This window comes from Suncus etruscus, chromosome 12 (assembly GCF_024139225.1).
Source record: "Suncus etruscus isolate mSunEtr1 chromosome 12, mSunEtr1.pri.cur, whole genome shotgun sequence".
NCBI classification, from domain to species: domain Eukaryota; kingdom Metazoa; phylum Chordata; class Mammalia; order Eulipotyphla; family Soricidae; genus Suncus; species Suncus etruscus.
In genome coordinates this window covers 63,345,435-63,361,869 of record NC_064859.1, presented here as the reverse complement: position 1 = coordinate 63,361,869, position 16,435 = coordinate 63,345,435, and the positions used below count along the sequence as shown (strand labels likewise).

The following is a 16,435-nucleotide window of genomic DNA, read 5'->3' as shown; positions in this document are numbered from 1 at the left end:
AACTCACACACACACACACACACACACATGCATGCACACACAAATACACACAGCACCTCAGCAGAGAAAATCAGGGTTTTCAATCAAAAGAGGGCCTATCAAATTCACTCCTGAAAAAAAAATAGAATTTTATTTTATAAGTTTAAAAAATACATTGAATACATTCTGTTTCCTAAACTTTTGGTCTGTGCCCTTTATTCTGTATGTGGCAGCAGGCAGACCCAAACTGTATTTGTCTTCTATAGATTGCATACCCCCTCTGGGATATTCTGAGGGGACCAGAAATGAAACTGGTATAAATAGGAGCCAGAGCAGGAGACTAAGATAGGTGGGGCCACAGAAAGGAAACAAGGTCAGAGGGGACCATGGATGGAAAAAGGCTGAGAAACATAGGCCTGCAAACACCTGTACCCCCCTGGTTGAATATCTGATCATGAGTTACCTTTTATAGTGAAAACCTAAAGGGCAAATCATCTCGAACAATGCTCGTAGGACACGCGTAAAAGTTTAGGGGCTGTGTACACCACCTCATGGTTTTGAACTCTGTGGTTAGAGACATTGAGAGTTGACAGATTAGTCAGGGACTTGTCAAGAGTATTAATTACAAACCTTGAAATCTTGGTCAGTGAAAGTTCATCGTAGTGCATCTTGCAAATATGATCAAAGTCTTTTCAGTACTGATTTGATGGTGCTTAACCACAGTGTGCGAAGAATGAAGTTTTTTTCATTAGAAATTACTGATGTCATAGAGCACATTTGTAAGGAGGATGCATTGTTGGCTGTTATAATTTATGCTTCTCCCTGACTTCTCCCCCACCCCCATTTAGGTGACCCTCCCTACCCCCCATTATCACCACACACACACACACACACACACACACACACTTTTCTTATTGACTTTGGACACCTGGATTGCCATTCTGGGCTGCCCAAAAGACACTGTGGTTCTCACAGTGAATTTTTATTTATTTAGGGATTCTTTCTTGGGTAGGACGCACCTGGCCATGTTTAGTTCTTCCCCTAGCTCTGCGTTCAAAGGTCATTTCTGGTGCTGCTAAGCAAACACTTTTACCCTCGTAGTATCTTTCAGGTCCAGAGTAATGCTTTTAAAACCTTAAATATAAAAGAGGAAATTTTAGAGAGATGAGGACTAACTATTTTGGTGAGTGAGAAAAATTTATAGCTGCTTTACTGAGTTATAGAGAAAAAAAAAAACACAATTATTTAAGGGAGCTTTTTTGGGGGGTTGGTTTTGTCCTTAACAAGAATTTGAATTATGAACTGGTACCGAAATCACTGCAAACGTATGGAAATGAACTCGATGCAGTTTTTCTGAGCTTCCTAGCAGTGTATGGCCTGGTTGTCTTAACCTTTTCCTCAGAGGTTTATCAGAGGGCGTCATGGACTTCCTGGGGGAGGGTGTTAATGTGTTAATAGCAGAACATTTCTCAGAGCAGCCAGAGGAAAGGGGCAAAAGGTGGGCGTGCCACACCTACCCACTTCGCAGCCCTTCCTAAATGGAGCCCAGGTGCCAGGGCACTGCTAGACTGGGGAGAACCCAGGCAAATTCACCTGCGCTGCTGTGTCCTGGTTCAGTTTCGTCAGTGCGCCAGAGGGTGGCACCCCAGACACTTGGGTGGTGGAGAGGAGGGATGGAGAACTGGAGAGGGCGGTTCAAGATCGCTCCAGCTCCACTCCACACACACACAGACACACACACAGACACACACAGACACACACACAGACACACACACACACACACGCACACACACACACACCACCCCCACCACCCCATAAAGAACTTTTACCAGAGTTGGGCATTCTTTAGATTCAAAATACTTGCATGGGGGGAGGGGGCAAGAGAGCTGGCATGGAGGTAGGGCATTTGCCTTGCATGCAGAAGGATGTTGGTTCAGATCCCGGCATCCCATATGGTCCCTAAAACCTGCCAGAAGCTATTTCTGAGCCTAGAGCCAGGAGTAACCCCTGAGAGCTGCCGGTGTAACTTAAGAAAAAAAAAATACTTGCACGGGCTCTTCATGGCCAAAGGCCGCCCACGAAATCCACTCGGCGGCACCGTTTCTGCTGCTGCTGCTGCTGCTTGCGCGGGCAGCGCTGGGGAGGGAAGTGAAGCTGTGGGCATTGGGCCACTGCAAGGGAACCAATCACTGACCTGTGCCCTTGGTGTCCTGTTTTGCAGTTACTGCATCTGTGTGACTCGGTGAAAGATGATGCCTTGAGGTTGACCGCCGCCTTCAACATTCCTCGCACTTCCCTTCATGCGCCCATCGCAGGCATCAGGAACGCGCAGGCCCCCTGGGCCTTCTACAAGGCACCGCGGCTCCCCCAGGCCAGAGCCGCGGCGGCGGCGGCGCCCTCTCCACAGTCCCAGCTGGGTGCCAAGTTATAGCGGGCGGGCGTTCGGGCGGGTGTGGCAGGCTGGAAGCTGGTGGCTTGCCCGCAACTGCCACGAGGCCCGCTTCTGTAACACGGGGCGGGGTGGGTGGCTGACACGCGCTGACCCTCGGGGATCTGGGTGGATGGGGCCCAGGCCTCTCGGGGGTGCAGGGACAAGGGACTTGGGACTTGCCCATGACAGACCTGGCTACGACTTTTCCAGGCTGAGGCTCTTGGCGCTCCTGACCGGTCGCACGCACGCCGCAGCCGGGTGCCACCCAAGCCCTCACGCTGCCAGCCGTGACTCAGATTCCTAGTGATTTTTTGGAAAACCATGGTACTGGATGGGTGGAGACAGGGACTTAAACAAACAAACAAACAAACAAAATCAAACACCCCCGGGGCAAAGTTTCAGTTTGGCGAAAGATGTGCTTTTTCCAATGACATCGGTCCCTCTGGGGCTCTGCGAGGAAATGCTTGGGCAAGGAAGGGGTGAGGCTGGCGAGATTGGAGTTGCGCTCGCTGCAAAGGCACGCAGTCGAATGCGTGAGCTCAACGCGCGCACATGTCTAAAGTATGCCATTTGTTGTGATTTGTTCCGTAAAAAGAGAACTGTTTTTATCTGTTCAATAAAAATAAATTGATCCAAGAGAAGGCTCTCCTGCTCTTTGCCAAGGGTGTGAAGCGGGCAGGGAGGGGCCAGCCAGGACCGTTCCGCAAGGGTTTCCGAGCTTGGAAATTGCCTCGCTCCGCGCTCTAGGAGCGGGCGACAGGGATCTCAGTACTGGCTCCCTATTATATCCTGGGCCATCCTCCTTCACACTCCGCTTCTGGCCCAGGGGGAGGAGGCACCACATTGCTTTGTCCACCAAGAACCAAAAAGGAGAACTAACGCCTACCTGACCTTACACGTTCCTTGTGGGGGGGCTCGGGTCGAGTTCTTAGGGGAATAATCCCATGCTTCTAGCCAGGGCCTCAGAATGCAGTGTCCCTCGGAGCCGCACAAGTTCCTTGTACTCTTTATTGGATTCACGGCCGCTGCGAGCGCCCTGCCTAGGCCAACCGCCTCCTACGCCGGACGAGCGCCCGGCCCGAGGCTTTCCCGGACTTGTCGGTTAGTAAGCGCAAGGAAGAGGAAAAGGCTTGCAAGTGCTGCCGAGTTGCACTGGGGAGGGAAGATTTATCACCCTGGCCTTTTATTTCGAGCGGTGTCCTCGCCTCCCAACACCAACTGAGCGCCCGGACGATTTAGGTGCACCGAAGAGTCTGTGGCTCCCAATAGACCCAACGGGTCTCTTTTGTTTTTCCGTTCGTTGGCGGCTGCCACCTCCCAAACCTAGACTTAAACTCCAAACTATAGCCCGGAGAGAGTCCCTTCTTTTGACGCTTCACCGCAGCGCCCACATCCTTCCCGTCTTTCCGAGGAAACCCTGGGTACAAGCTGGTCCGTATCCTCCAGGCCCCCCCTCTCCTTCCCGGCGCTGCCAACTCGCCGGAGGATGCATGAGTAGATTTGAACCCACGACTGGGCTTTCTGTTTCTGCTGTTGAACCCTCAAACGGACCCGAGCGAACCCTTAGGCATAGTAAAGCCGCGCTGGCTGTCTTGCTGTTTTGCACCGAAGTCCCCTTTTTTTCTCCTTTCGTTCGAGGCTCTTCTTAGATTTACTTAGTGCGACTTGAAACTTAATTGGTTTCTACTTTTCTCTCACCAGTACTCCCCCGCAGCAGGGTGTTGCTTCTCCCCACCCAGCACCCTCCCACACAACACCTCCAGCGGGGCTATCTCATAGCCCTAGACTCGCAGGGACCTGGGGGTATGCGAGGGGGCAGAGAAACCAAGGTGGGTCGGAGGACAACCTTGATGCGGCCACCAACAACCGAGACCAATGCAGCTAAGGGCGCGTAGAGTTAGTATTGCAACTACCCAACAGCCCTCCTCCAGCTGTGCGAACCCCGCGGCCCCTTCATTCGGCCTCTGCACTCTGAGACAAAGTTCCCGGAAGGTTCTTTAAGGGCCCAATAAAGCCTGGCTTTATTCACAGGCACCTCTTTTTAAAGCACCCCCCAATTCTTTCCTCTATTTGACCTGTTGTGTACATACTCACTTCCCCACCCAGTTCTCGCCCCAGCAGGATTAATCCCTGCCTTTTCTCTAAAAGCAAACCGTTAAGGCTGTCTCTCACCCAGGGAGTTCGGCACGAGAGAAGAATTTAGGGGCCACACTGGGGGGGTGGGGGGGATCTGAGAAAGGTCTCTAGGTCGACCTCGGGAGCAAGGAGGATGAGCAATCTGCAGATCGGGAGCAGCTGACTTCTCGGAGAGAGTGTCCAGCTCTGAGACCCTTGCTCAACCAGCTGTTGTCAGGTCTTAAGCTAGTGTCAGCGCCTGCTCAGGGCAACCTAGAAACCCACGTAGAGGAAGGAGCCAAGGCTCAGGGGCGCCTCCTGAAGCTTTTGGCGGGTGAGAGCTCAGAATGGACTAGGAGCGCCCCCTGTTCCACGCGCAAAGCCCCAGTGGTCGCTGAATTAATTGGGCAATAGGTCGCTGAATTGGGAGAGATTGGCGAGGGGGGGGGCGGGATACATTTGAGGGTGGGGTGCTTAGATAGCAGCCAGCAACCGGAGCACTCCAGTATACACACATCAGACAGAGCAGCGCGGCTGGGTGGCGCGCAGAGATAGCGCGGCCCGGGGAACCGATGCCAATACCTGTCGGAGCCTCTGCAAGCGCCCGGGCCAAGGCGCCCACTCGCTCGCACAGGGGCGGGCATTGTCAACCCGCGCTCGGGGGCGGATCCTGGCGTAGGCGGAGCCCGCGGTGATTGGGCGCGGCCGTGGGTCCGCGGGCCAGAGTTGTTGGGCTCTGGGCCGCGGAGGTTTCACTTCGCTCCGCGCAGCTCGCTCCTCTCCAGCAGAGTCCGAGCTCTCCGCGCCGCGAAGCCGCCTGCTCCGCAGACACCGATTTTCTCGAGCGCCGTGCGCACCCCAAACCTCTACTGCGGCCAGCATCAACCTCGGGCTGTTCAGTTTAGCCCCGCGCCCCACCGCCACCGCCTCGGCGCGCCCTTCCCCTGGCCCTCGTCTCCCCAATGTCTGACTCTGACTCTCGGACTGAGAAACGCAAGGTAAATAAATACTCCCAGTGCCGGGGACCCGGCTGGGGAGGGAGAGAAGACGCGTCAGAGCCTGCACGGCTCTCTTCCCGTGCATGTGCAGGCGGGGACGCACCTCTCCGTTCCGCTTGGTCTCGATCTGGAAGGGGCGATCGGCTCCCTTCACCCCACCCTCGGGAGAATGCACTTTGGGGGAACAGGTTGATGGCGCAGAGGACGCGCACACTTGGTCGGAGTTGTGCCGGGATGTGCACTGCGCGAGGGGGTTGGTTGGGAACTGGGGGGTTGGAAGAGATGCGCCTTCGGGAACCCAACTCGTGGGTTTTTGGCTGACCCAGGAGCTGGGTGCAGGCCCCGCGATATTGGGCTGCGCTCCGGGCCGGGAAGTCACAGTGTCCGCCGACCCTTGACACCTTCTCCCATTTGCAGCAGCACGTCTGCAAACGGGTCTGGCTTCTTGATTTCTAGGGCGTGCAGTGCTGGCCGGTTGCGGAGAATTGGCGGAACTCTAGTGGCGATTTCAAGTGATGAGACTCGGTGTTTCCCTTTCCTCGAACCCATATCTGGGAGGGGTCTTGGGGTCTTTGCACCCAACTTCAGGGTTTTAGCTAGGTACACCAACACCCGAGGTTTCGGGTAGCGGCTGTGCTACCCTGTGGGACTTGTCTGAGGTTCCCCTGCCCCGAACTGCTGGCACTGTGCGGACAATGACCGCACGAAAGACCGAGCTTCTCCTACGACGACTCGGGACACAGTGCAACCTCAGAATCGGTTCCAGCGATGGGGCCTGATTAACTTGGCGAGTTGGGGGGGGGGGGTTGCCTCAAGTGCTCCCGAACCGATCACAGGGCTAAGCCGGTGGTAGTGCAGGACCCTCGAGAATTTGTAATCCGGATTTGGCGCTGGTAGTGGCCAGCCTGTCGCTGGGGGGACTGGGGTGGGAGAGTTCAGGAGGGCGCTTGGAGTTGGTGCCAGCAGTGGGCACCTGGGTGCACGCGTTGGTTGGTGTCCGCGGGGGCGCACGGGGAGAAAAGCGGGGAGGAAATTGGAAGATGAAGAAAGGGTGCTGCAGCTAGGAAAGGAGTTCGCTGAGGTTCCGGACCTGGCTGGGTAGGGCTCGGCAGGTCAGCGGCTTGGCAGTCTGGGGGATAACCCTGCGGATCCGCGCTTTGTCTCCAGGTGGCCCAAGCTCTCCGGCTCGGCACGGGCACAGCGGGAACTGCTTCCTTCGGTGGAGGCAGGGAATGGACAGGCAGTTGGGGTGAGATGTGGGCGGCGGAGTCCAGACAGCCCTGGGCTCTCTGAAAGCCTCTCCTGACCCCGCACCCAGTCCCCGATTCCGTGCAAACGCGGGTCTCTGCCAGCCAGCGCGGCGGCGGCGCGAGCCGCCCTGGCTGCCGCGCTCGTTCGTGGGCGAGTTTGTCAACAATCGCCTCGCCTTCAGCGGCCCCGGACCGTGGGCGCCGCCCCCAGTGCGGCCGGCGATTGGCTGTGGCGCGGAGCGACCGCGATCGGTCCAATGGGGAGCGCGGGCACCCGGCGCCGGCGGCGCGGGGAGGTTCGGTGGTGCCGGCGGCGGCGGGCGCAGAGCGCGAGGGGAGGAGCGGGAGGAGGCGGAGGATGTTGGCGGCGGCGGCGGCGGCGGCGGCCGGGGCGGCGCGGGCCAGAGGCGCGGCGCGCAGAGCCTTGGGCTGCCCGGCGGAGCTCGGTGGCCGGCGGACGGTGACCCGCAGCCCCTGCTCGGCTCCAAGTGCTCGGGAGGAGAATCCCCAGTGCTACCTTCTTGGCCACACTCCGGGGACTCCGGGTCGGCGAAGGGCGCGAGCCGGACGGCGCGGGACCCGGGTCCGATCTCGACGCTGGGCTGGGAAGGGTCGGATGTAAGTTTGGAGCTGATGGTTTGGAAATGGAGAGGGTTTGTGGGGTGAAGTCTCTCTCTGGTGTGTCTTGTGGCTCCTCGCTGGCCGAGTTACTTGGAAATTTTGCTGGAGAAGCCTGGGGAGTCCTCTGGGCCCTGATCCCCCCCAAATCCCCCACCTTTGGGGGTGTGCACCCCACGGTGCGGGCGCACCTTGGAGAGAAGTGTGGTTTGGTTCGGTGCAGCCGCAGCAGCAGCATTAGCAGCAGCAGCAGGAGCGGACGGTCCTGCAGGCGCAGAGGCACTCTGAGTTACAAACTCTATTGTGACGCACTTACTACGACTGACGGCCCTTGCCAAACCTTCCCCAGACTTGCTGCGCTCAGCACTTTTGGCAGAACAATGGGGCCGGAGCGGGGGAAGGAGGCCAACCGCCTGCAATCACTGCCTCTGCGGCTCCTGCTCCTCTGCTCGGGTGCAGAATCGGATCCCCGGAAGGAGAACCCAAGGGGGGGAATTTCTGCCTTCTGGGTAGCCCGAGCCAAGAGACCATGTGGACAGACTTTTTAGGAGCTGACTTGTTGCCTCGGAGCGGGGCGAGCGCCTGTCCCTAGAGGAATTGACATTGTTAACTGTTTTGTCCCGAGGCCAGAAGTTAAGTCACACCCCACAACCCTACTCACGGTGCCTTTGTTTTAGTTGTGATTTTTTTTTTTTTTTATTTTGGAAGACAGTCTGGAGGAAGAGAGGAAATCATGGTCCTCCAAGTGTTTGGGAATTAGCTTTTAAGAGTTTTCAGAACTTTTTTTTGTGTGTGTGTGTGTGTGTAAATTGAGTTTGTTCTTGTCATTCTTAACTATGTCGCTGAAGGTTGATGGCAGTTTTTATTTCATTTGCAGAAAAAAAGACCAAATGGCAAAGCAACCTTCCGATGTAAGTTCTGAGTGTGACAGAGAAGGCGGACAATTGCAACCAGCCGAGAGGCTCCCCCAGCTCAGGTCTGGGGCTCCGACCTCTCTCCAGACTGAGTCGCAAGGTAATCACGAAGGCGAAGGCGAAGGGGACCACTGCCTGCAAGGCAGCCCTCAGGGCCCGCTGGCCCCACCAGCCAGCCCAGGCCCGTTTGCGACCAGATCCCCGCTTTTCATCTTCGTGAGAAGATCCTCCCTGCTGTCTCGAGCCTCCAGTGGGTATTTCTCTTTTGACACAGACAGGAGCCCGGCACCCATGAGTTGTGACAAGTCAACGCAAACCCCAAGCCCTCCTTGCCAGGCCTTCAACCATTATCTGAGTGCAATGGGTAAGCAATACCCTGGTAAGAGGCTCTTGGCTTAGGGCTTAAATACTTAGAAAATTAGAATATCTGTGGAAAGGCAGTGGGCAACATTTAAAGCCCCCCTCCATGTGAATTCTTTTACTGGGCACTTTCTTTGATGAGCAGCAAAGTTGTATCACATAAAGCACCACACACCTATATCACACCTTTATTTCATTGACACTAAATTATATGAAGCTTTGAAGTCTGAGTATGCACCCTTTGGGCAGTTAAAGCTGGAATCTCTAATGACACAGGGTAGTTGGTCCTAACAACTAAGATTTATTTATTAATAATAAGGTCAGTTACACCAGGGAGATAGTAGAGGGAAACAAAGATTAAATATGCCATTTTCAAAAATGACATCGGAAATATACAAAACCTCTTAGCACAAGGGGTGGCATTTGTTTTCTACTCAAGATTCCTCTTTGGGCTTATTTTGTTTGCTCAGAGGGTTTGAACTGAGCACTAATAAGATTATTTTGTAGATTTGTTCTTTCAGGACTAAAAGCACTTTTAGGGACTGGATGAGGAGTGGCTGGAGAAGTCTGGCTATGACATCAGGGAGGAGCTATCTGTGTGTGTGTGACAGATTAGAGAACCTTTGCCCCTTCTATTTGATGATTGCACCAGTTGTGACTAAAGGGAGTTTGCTTTTAGTGGTAGATTTTTACCTCTCTCAGGATAATCTAAAAATGTAGTTTTTGATGCCAAATCATTTAATGTTACCAAAAACAGTGGATCTCTAGCCATTGATGGTTAATTTAGAAGTAATCATTTGGGGCCGGTGAGGTGGCGCTAGAGGTAAGGTGTCTGCCTTGCAAGCCCTAGCCAAGGAAGGACCACAGTTCGATTCCCCCCCCCCCCCGTGTCCCATATGGTCCCCCCAAGCCAGGGGCGATTTCTGAGCGCTTAGCCAGGAGTAACACCTGAGCGTCAAACGCTCAGGTTTTTGGGTGTTTTTGTGGCCCCAAAACACCAAAAAAAAAAAAAAAAGTAATCATTTGATTTTTGTGACTTTGGGTGTGTATGATTCTAGGAGCTCTTTCAACTCCCCACTTTTGGAAGTAGTTTTTGTCTGGAATGGAGCTCCCCAGAATCCTATTTACCCTTTGTCTAGCAATAATGAGGTAGAATCAGGTTGGCAGCATTGTCAGTGAAGTTGTGCATTATAAATTCTTCTAAAAAATAGTGATACTTAATCTGCCAAATTCTCACACATAAGGCATCAGAGTAGTCACTTGATGGTGGGAACAGTGACAAATCTTGCATTTGCAAATGCAATAGGACCCTGTCTTAACATGTTGATGCTGGCACATTCCACTGGCTTCCACTTGAATGTGCTTGAATGTTAAATAACATAAATGACAGCACCAGTGTCAACATGTTAAATTTCATCGAGGTACCTGCTGCAGATCTGTCCCTACTTTACAGATATGATCTCAGAAAGTTGGTCACTTGGTGGGCAGAAATGTCAAGGACACCATTAATCACACTTATTGGCTACATGTCTTTTGCTAAATGCTTCAGGAGAATTTCTTTGGAACTGTTTTTAGAGAAAGGAGCTGAAATCACCATATCTTTAGTTACTGTTATTGATGCTACCATCAAATTTTAGAAGTTCTTGTTGCTTTTATATTTGTTTTCTGCCCAAGAAAATACTTAGAAAGTAAATCAGTTACAGCATTACTAAATGAGTTAATGGGGCTTTCTATTATTTGTGTTTTAAGACCTCTATACTTTTAAGATTGGCCGGAAGTGATTATAGGTTTTCACTACCCAATACAAGTGATGGTTTAGTTCATGGAAATAATATCTTCCCTGTTAACAAGCGATATTAGTACACAAATTAGGGTGTGTGGGAGAAGGGTTTTTTTTTTTAAATGTAAAGTCATTCATGGATGTTTTTCTTGGTTATAGTATTTAGCTGGTTAATTGCAGTTAGTTGCAATGAACTTTACAGATTGAGTCTATTTTGTTGACCAAAGCCACAGTTACACCTGTGAAATACAGTAATGAACCCTGATGTCTAAATTTAGAGTATTGATTGAAGATTGAATATAAGATGTTCATTATGTTAACGAACCAAGGTAAGTTTTTAGCATTAAGTGCTTGGGGTATTTATTTAGAGAGATGATGATTTAGGGGTCGGAGAAAGAATTTAGGAAATAATTTGAAGAATAAAATTTACAATGGGCATAGCCCATAATTCTTCCTCACCAGTCTTATTATCTGAGGTCATAAAGACCGATAAAATGCTGAGTTTCTATTTTGATTTTCTCCCTTTTTTTGACTGTGTTTAGATTTCCTTACTCATCTCCATGAAGATCTTCAATGAAGCTTTTGACAATTTATTGCAAAATTTATTTTGCACAAAGAAGTCTTTGTGATCAATTTCATCCAGTGTGAAGTTATAAAAAGGCTCTCCTGAGCCAGGGACTTGTTTATCCACAAAATAGTTTTCTGCTCAGCATCTTGGGATTGAGGACAGTTATGTCTTGCAGTTTTTTTTTTCTTGCCTCTGTTTTATTGAGAAAATAAATCCTCAATGGGGGTTGACAGCACTGAGATGCTTATATAGAAGATTCTTGATCTTTTCCTCCAGAATCCAAATGCCTCCAATGTTTGTCTGTGAATAGTTTGTCAGTGGCAGTTATTTCACTTGAACCAAGTTTTAGTCTTCTTAGATCCAGGAGAAATGAACTTCACTTCTCTTAAGAGTTTAATTAAAGAGGTGTTTATTTACTGAGTTCTTTCTACTGATTTTGTTTATGCTATGTGTTTTCACTACAGAGTTTTATTCCGTTTTACTTGGAAGATATGATAAATATAGTTGGAAATAAGGATTGATAGTGTTTAGGTTATAGGTAAGAGGTAGTCATTAGTTACTTCCACATCATTTTGGTAAAAGCTTAAACTCTAGCTTTGGCCCTTCAGCAATTCACTGAAGGAGGGATCTTTGGTTTTGCTCTTTGCATCCCTCAGCATCTTGTCCACATTCTTTAACCTGAAATTGTCTGAACCTATTAGTATGTGACTGCCCAGAGGGAAGGAGACACAGTCATATACAATACCGATAGATGTCCAAGTCATTTCTGTTCTTCACATCTAGTTGTGTGGGGTCACCAGTCACCCCAGAGATACTTGGGCCACCAGGACTATGCCTAGTAATTTTTGGGGTACATGTGATTCCATAGGATGGCATTTAGAAGCTCCGCAGATAAAGCTTATATTTCAGTCCTTTGTGCTTTGTCCCTAACACCTACACAATGGGTTTTTCATGAGGCCAGTAAGAGTCCATGTAGGTTAGCCATAAGGAAATCACCCTGCCACTCAGTATCTTTAGCCTCTTGGTTTCTTATAAAGTTAAGGACAGGGGAGCTCCACAGTGACCTAGCAGGGAAGCCATATGTGGGATATTAAGCTCCTGGAAAGGCACTGGTTGCTACTGAAATGTGCTATCAAAGAGTAGAAAATAGCTCAGGAATGTTCATATAAAGTGTTTTACTTATACTTCACTGAATAAAAATATATACATTTCCTTATCTTTGTGAAATCCTCATAAAATGTACCATGTTAACTGTTTTTTTTTTTTTTTCTGGTTTTTGGGCCACACCCGGTGTTGCTCAGGGGTTATTCCTGGCTGTCTGCTCAGAAATAGCTCCTGGCAGGCACGTGGGACCATATGGGACACTGGGATTCGAACCAACCACCTTTGGTCCTGGATCGGCTGCTTGCAAGGCAAAAGCCGCTGTGCTATCTCTCCGGGCCCATGTTAACTGTTTCTTAGTGTACATTTTAACTGTGTCTAATATCTTCACCCATTATGCAACTGTTTCCCATAAGGTACTTATCTTAAAATGATCCCCTTTGAGCAACTCCCCTTAGCTCCACCCCATCTCTTGCTACTGTCTGTCATTTTGGAGGATCCTAGGAGCTACTTCATTTAGATACTCTGTGGGGGATCTTATTCCACCTAGCATGACATCCTTAAAGTTCACCCTGTAACTAGAATCTGAATTTCCAGGCTGAGTATCAACCTGTTGTACAGATACCTTTGCCATGTTTTCTTTTCTGTGGTTCCATGCCTGTGGACACCAGGTGGCTCCCACTTTTGCAGTTGCTGCTTCTGGGAAGATGGGTTTGCAACTGTGCTCAGATTCTAATTCTTAGGGATTTCTAAATGCAGGATTTCTAGGTCACATGGTGATTCTGTTGCTAATTATTTGGAAGAAGCTCTGATGTTTTACAATTTACCATTTCAATAGACTCAACCATGTTCTCACCTGAGAGACATTAGAAGATGCCTCTTGTAATTTTTCATTTGCTTTTCCTTAAGAATGAGTCATGAGGGCCCGGAGAGATAGCACAGCTGCGTTTGCCTTGCAAGCAGCCGATCCAGGACCAAAGGTGTTTGGTTCAAATCCCGGTGTCCCGTATAGTCCCCCGTGCCTGCCAGGAGCTATTTCTGAGCAGACAGCCAGGATTAACCCCTGAGCAATGCCGGGTGTGGCCCAAAAACAAAAAAACAAAAAAAAATATTGAGTCATGAGCCACATCTTTTCAAAGGCCTGTTTGGACACCACATACAATATATTGTTGATATTTTATGGTGATTTTTGTTGTTGCTGTTGTTGTTAAATACTTTCTGTGTGTGGTTACTAAAGAAGTACCAGCTTAGACCTATTGACTGGCATTGTGTTCTGACTGGACAGGCTGGACAGGCAGATGGAGGGGCTGAAACTCAAACCAGGCCTTCTCTTGTCTGTCAGCTTCCTCAAGCCCTTGGAGCTCTGTTGCTTGCTGTGGTGCCTAAGGATAGTGTGCAGGATGAGCCTGGTCATGTAAGTCTCACACGGTTAGTAAGCCCATCCAGCACTTTTCTCTAGGCAAGTCCAAGTCTAGGTGGTAGCTTGACCTGTTCAGATTTCATGATACAACCCACATTAGAAAAGGAGAAGTGGGCTGTCGTGGTCCCCAGGGAATCCTAAAGCTGATTCAGAGTCTGACTAATGGACTTGTCTTTGCTTGTGATTCAATTCTGGCTTCAAGTCCAAGGACCACTCGTTTAGAACCAAGAGAAACATTTGTGGACTTTTCTTTTTTAACACATCCAGGTCCCTTTGTACACAGTCCCACTGCCCACAGTGCTGTATGGAATGTTGCCTGGTTTTAGGGGCTGAGCTGCATTTTCCAGAAGGAGGTGCTGCCCTGGTCTCAGTCCTATTGCAAGGATCTGGTGGGCAGAGCTGTTGCTTGCACTGTATACCATACTCATTTCATGCATAGCCTACCCCGTGCCCTCAGAGAGGCCTGTTCCAGTTCAAGGAGCAGGGTGTGGCTAGGTTCTTGTGTGAGAGGAATTTTCATTTCTTTTGGAAAAGCCTGAAAGTGCAGTTGTAAAGTTGTGGTGGTGATTAGGGCTTTGAAGAAGCTGCCTGTTTGCCTATGTCCAGTGATGGTGATGGGTGAGACATTGATTTTCTCCAATTTTAGTATTTGGTATTATCTTTTTTTTTTTTTTTTTTGTCATTTTGGGATTTGGGGGCAGGGGCTGGCTTCCAAGCTGTATTCAGGAGTCCCAGGCTAGGAAGAAGTCCTCATTCTCCAGTGGTTTTTGGCCAGTTGGACCAGTGTTTCAAACAAGGTCCCAAGGATGCAATTCTTCAAGGACCTGGCGATGTAAGCCCACCCCCACCCCTGGGCTGCAGCTGGTGATGCTCAGGATACCAGGTGGTGCTGGGAGTTGAAACAATTGGGCGTGTACCTTAAATGCAGTACTATTACTCAGGCCCCTCTTTTAGTTATTTTGACGTGTGTAATATCTTGTCATCCTTTGGATTTGTCTTTGTGGGATGTGTGTGTGTGTGTGTGTGTGTGTGTGTGTGTGTGTGTGTGTGTTTTATTTGCATCTTCAGTGAAATTGCTACTTCGGTCTTTTGATAGTTTTATATTTTACATTTAGATTCATGTAAATTTGTATGTATGGTGTGAGGTTTAGATCAGCATTTATATTTTCTTTTACTATAGATGATCAGTTGTCCTAAAACTATTGAGCAAATGATTCTTCTTCTATTGACTTGCTTTGGTCCCTTTGTCAAAAATCAGTCATTGTGTTTGTTTCTAGAACTCTTGTTTCTATCCCTATCCCATACTTCTTTGATTACTATGACTTAGAGAAGAATGTTTCTGAATTCAGACTTTCTCTTAAAAAACGTTATTCAGCCTCATTCTGGTACCAAGAAAAGACTTAGTGAGATTCTGCAAATGGAAAGCTTTTTATTTCTCCCTTGCTGAAATGTGTAGTTTTCTTACCTCTGTTACACTGACTAGGACTTGGAGCACTGTTGAATAGAAGAGAGAAGAACAGAAACTTCCCCAATCTCTTCGTTATTAGATTGCTGATGTGCTAAAGGTGCTCAATCTATTCTATATTACATGGGGCCAAAGCTCTGGTGCAATGGTAGAGCATTTGCCTTGCACGGGCCTGACCCTGGATGAACTGTGGTTCGATCCCCAGTGTTCCATATGGTCCCCCAAGCCAGGAGTGATTTCTGAGCACATAGCCAGGAATAACTCTTGAGCATCACCCGGTTGTGGCCCAAAATAAAAAATAAAAATAAAAATAAAAATTAAAAAAAAAAAAAAAGAAAGAAAAAGAAAATGGTACAGTCCATTGATTTTTCTTTGCTGATTTACTTTGCATGTCTGGTACGTCTGCTGAGCTTGTTAATCTTTTTATACATTGCTGGGTTGAATTTGTACATATTTTGTTGTGGCTCTGTAGAAGTCCATGAGATAGAATCATCATCCATTGTTGTAATACTGGTTTTGAAACAAGACCTCACTGGGTAGGGAAGTGCTGCTTCCTTTATTTCCTGGAAGAGATTGTGTAAAACTGGAATTCTGTTTTAAATCTTGAGAGAAACATTTAACAAATTTATCTAGACCTAGAGATTTCTTTTTTGGTTGCCTTACAGTTACAAATTACAATTTGTAATTCAGATTGTAAATTATTTTGCATTCAAAGATGCAAAGTTCCCTTCACCACTGCTTTGGTTGCATCATACATGCTACATCTGCTAACAGTGCTTTCATTTTCCTTCAGCTATTGCTTTCCTTCATTTTTTTCTTTTGACACTTCCTCTTTGACTGGATTATTTAGAAGTATGTCTCTGTTTATAAATGTGTCAACTTTGTTTCTGTTATTATTTTCTTGCTTGATTACTTTGAGAATGGACTGTATGATTTCAGTTCTTTGCAGTTTGTTGGTTTGTGTAATGGCTCAGTTTACTGCTTATTTTGGCAAGCAATCTACAAATACTTGGAGAAAAAAATCTGTCATGGGGAGGGAGGAGGGAGAGAGACTGACAGACAGATAGACAGACAGACTAGTCTTTTCCAAAATGTTGTATCATTCAGGTAGCCTTGATTTCCTCCTTCTACTTTTAGTTGTGAGAATGGGGTATTTAAGTTCTCTACTGTAATATTTTTCCAGATATTTCTTTTAGATCTTTGAGATTTTGCTTATGGAAATATGGTTGGTTGGTATTACCCATTTAGGTTTTCACAACTTTCCTTTTGGATTGAACCCTTTATTGTTGTTGTAAAGTGGTCTTAAATCTGATAAGAGTTGAGTAACTCCTGCCTTTTATGGGGAAAATGTTTACATAACATCTATTTTTTTTCACATCTATCTATGTAGGTTGTATTTAAGCAAGAATTTTGTAGGAGCATGTCTTTAGATAAAT

The 16,435-nt window shown here is 48.5% G+C and overlaps 2 protein-coding genes across 2 annotated transcripts in view; both read left to right on the top strand.

Moving 5' to 3' along the window:
* ACOXL (acyl-CoA oxidase like) overlaps positions 1-2,410 on the top strand; it is a 424,916-nt gene extending 422,506 nt beyond the window's left edge. Inside the window, 1 exon segment of the mRNA XM_049784649.1 lies at positions 2,201-2,410. Within this exon segment, the coding sequence (XP_049640606.1) occupies positions 2,201-2,410 (210 nt within the window).
* Positions 2,411-5,295: 2,885 nt separating this feature from the next.
* Positions 5,296-16,435, top strand: part of BCL2L11 (BCL2 like 11) — a 42,618-nt gene continuing 31,478 nt past the window's right edge. Inside the window, exons 1-2 of the mRNA XM_049784441.1 lie at positions 5,296-5,523; positions 8,269-8,669. Coding sequence (XP_049640398.1) covers positions 8,282-8,669 — 388 coding nt within the window. The 5' untranslated portion in view covers positions 5,296-5,523; positions 8,269-8,281. The remainder of the gene's footprint in view (positions 5,524-8,268; positions 8,670-16,435) is intronic.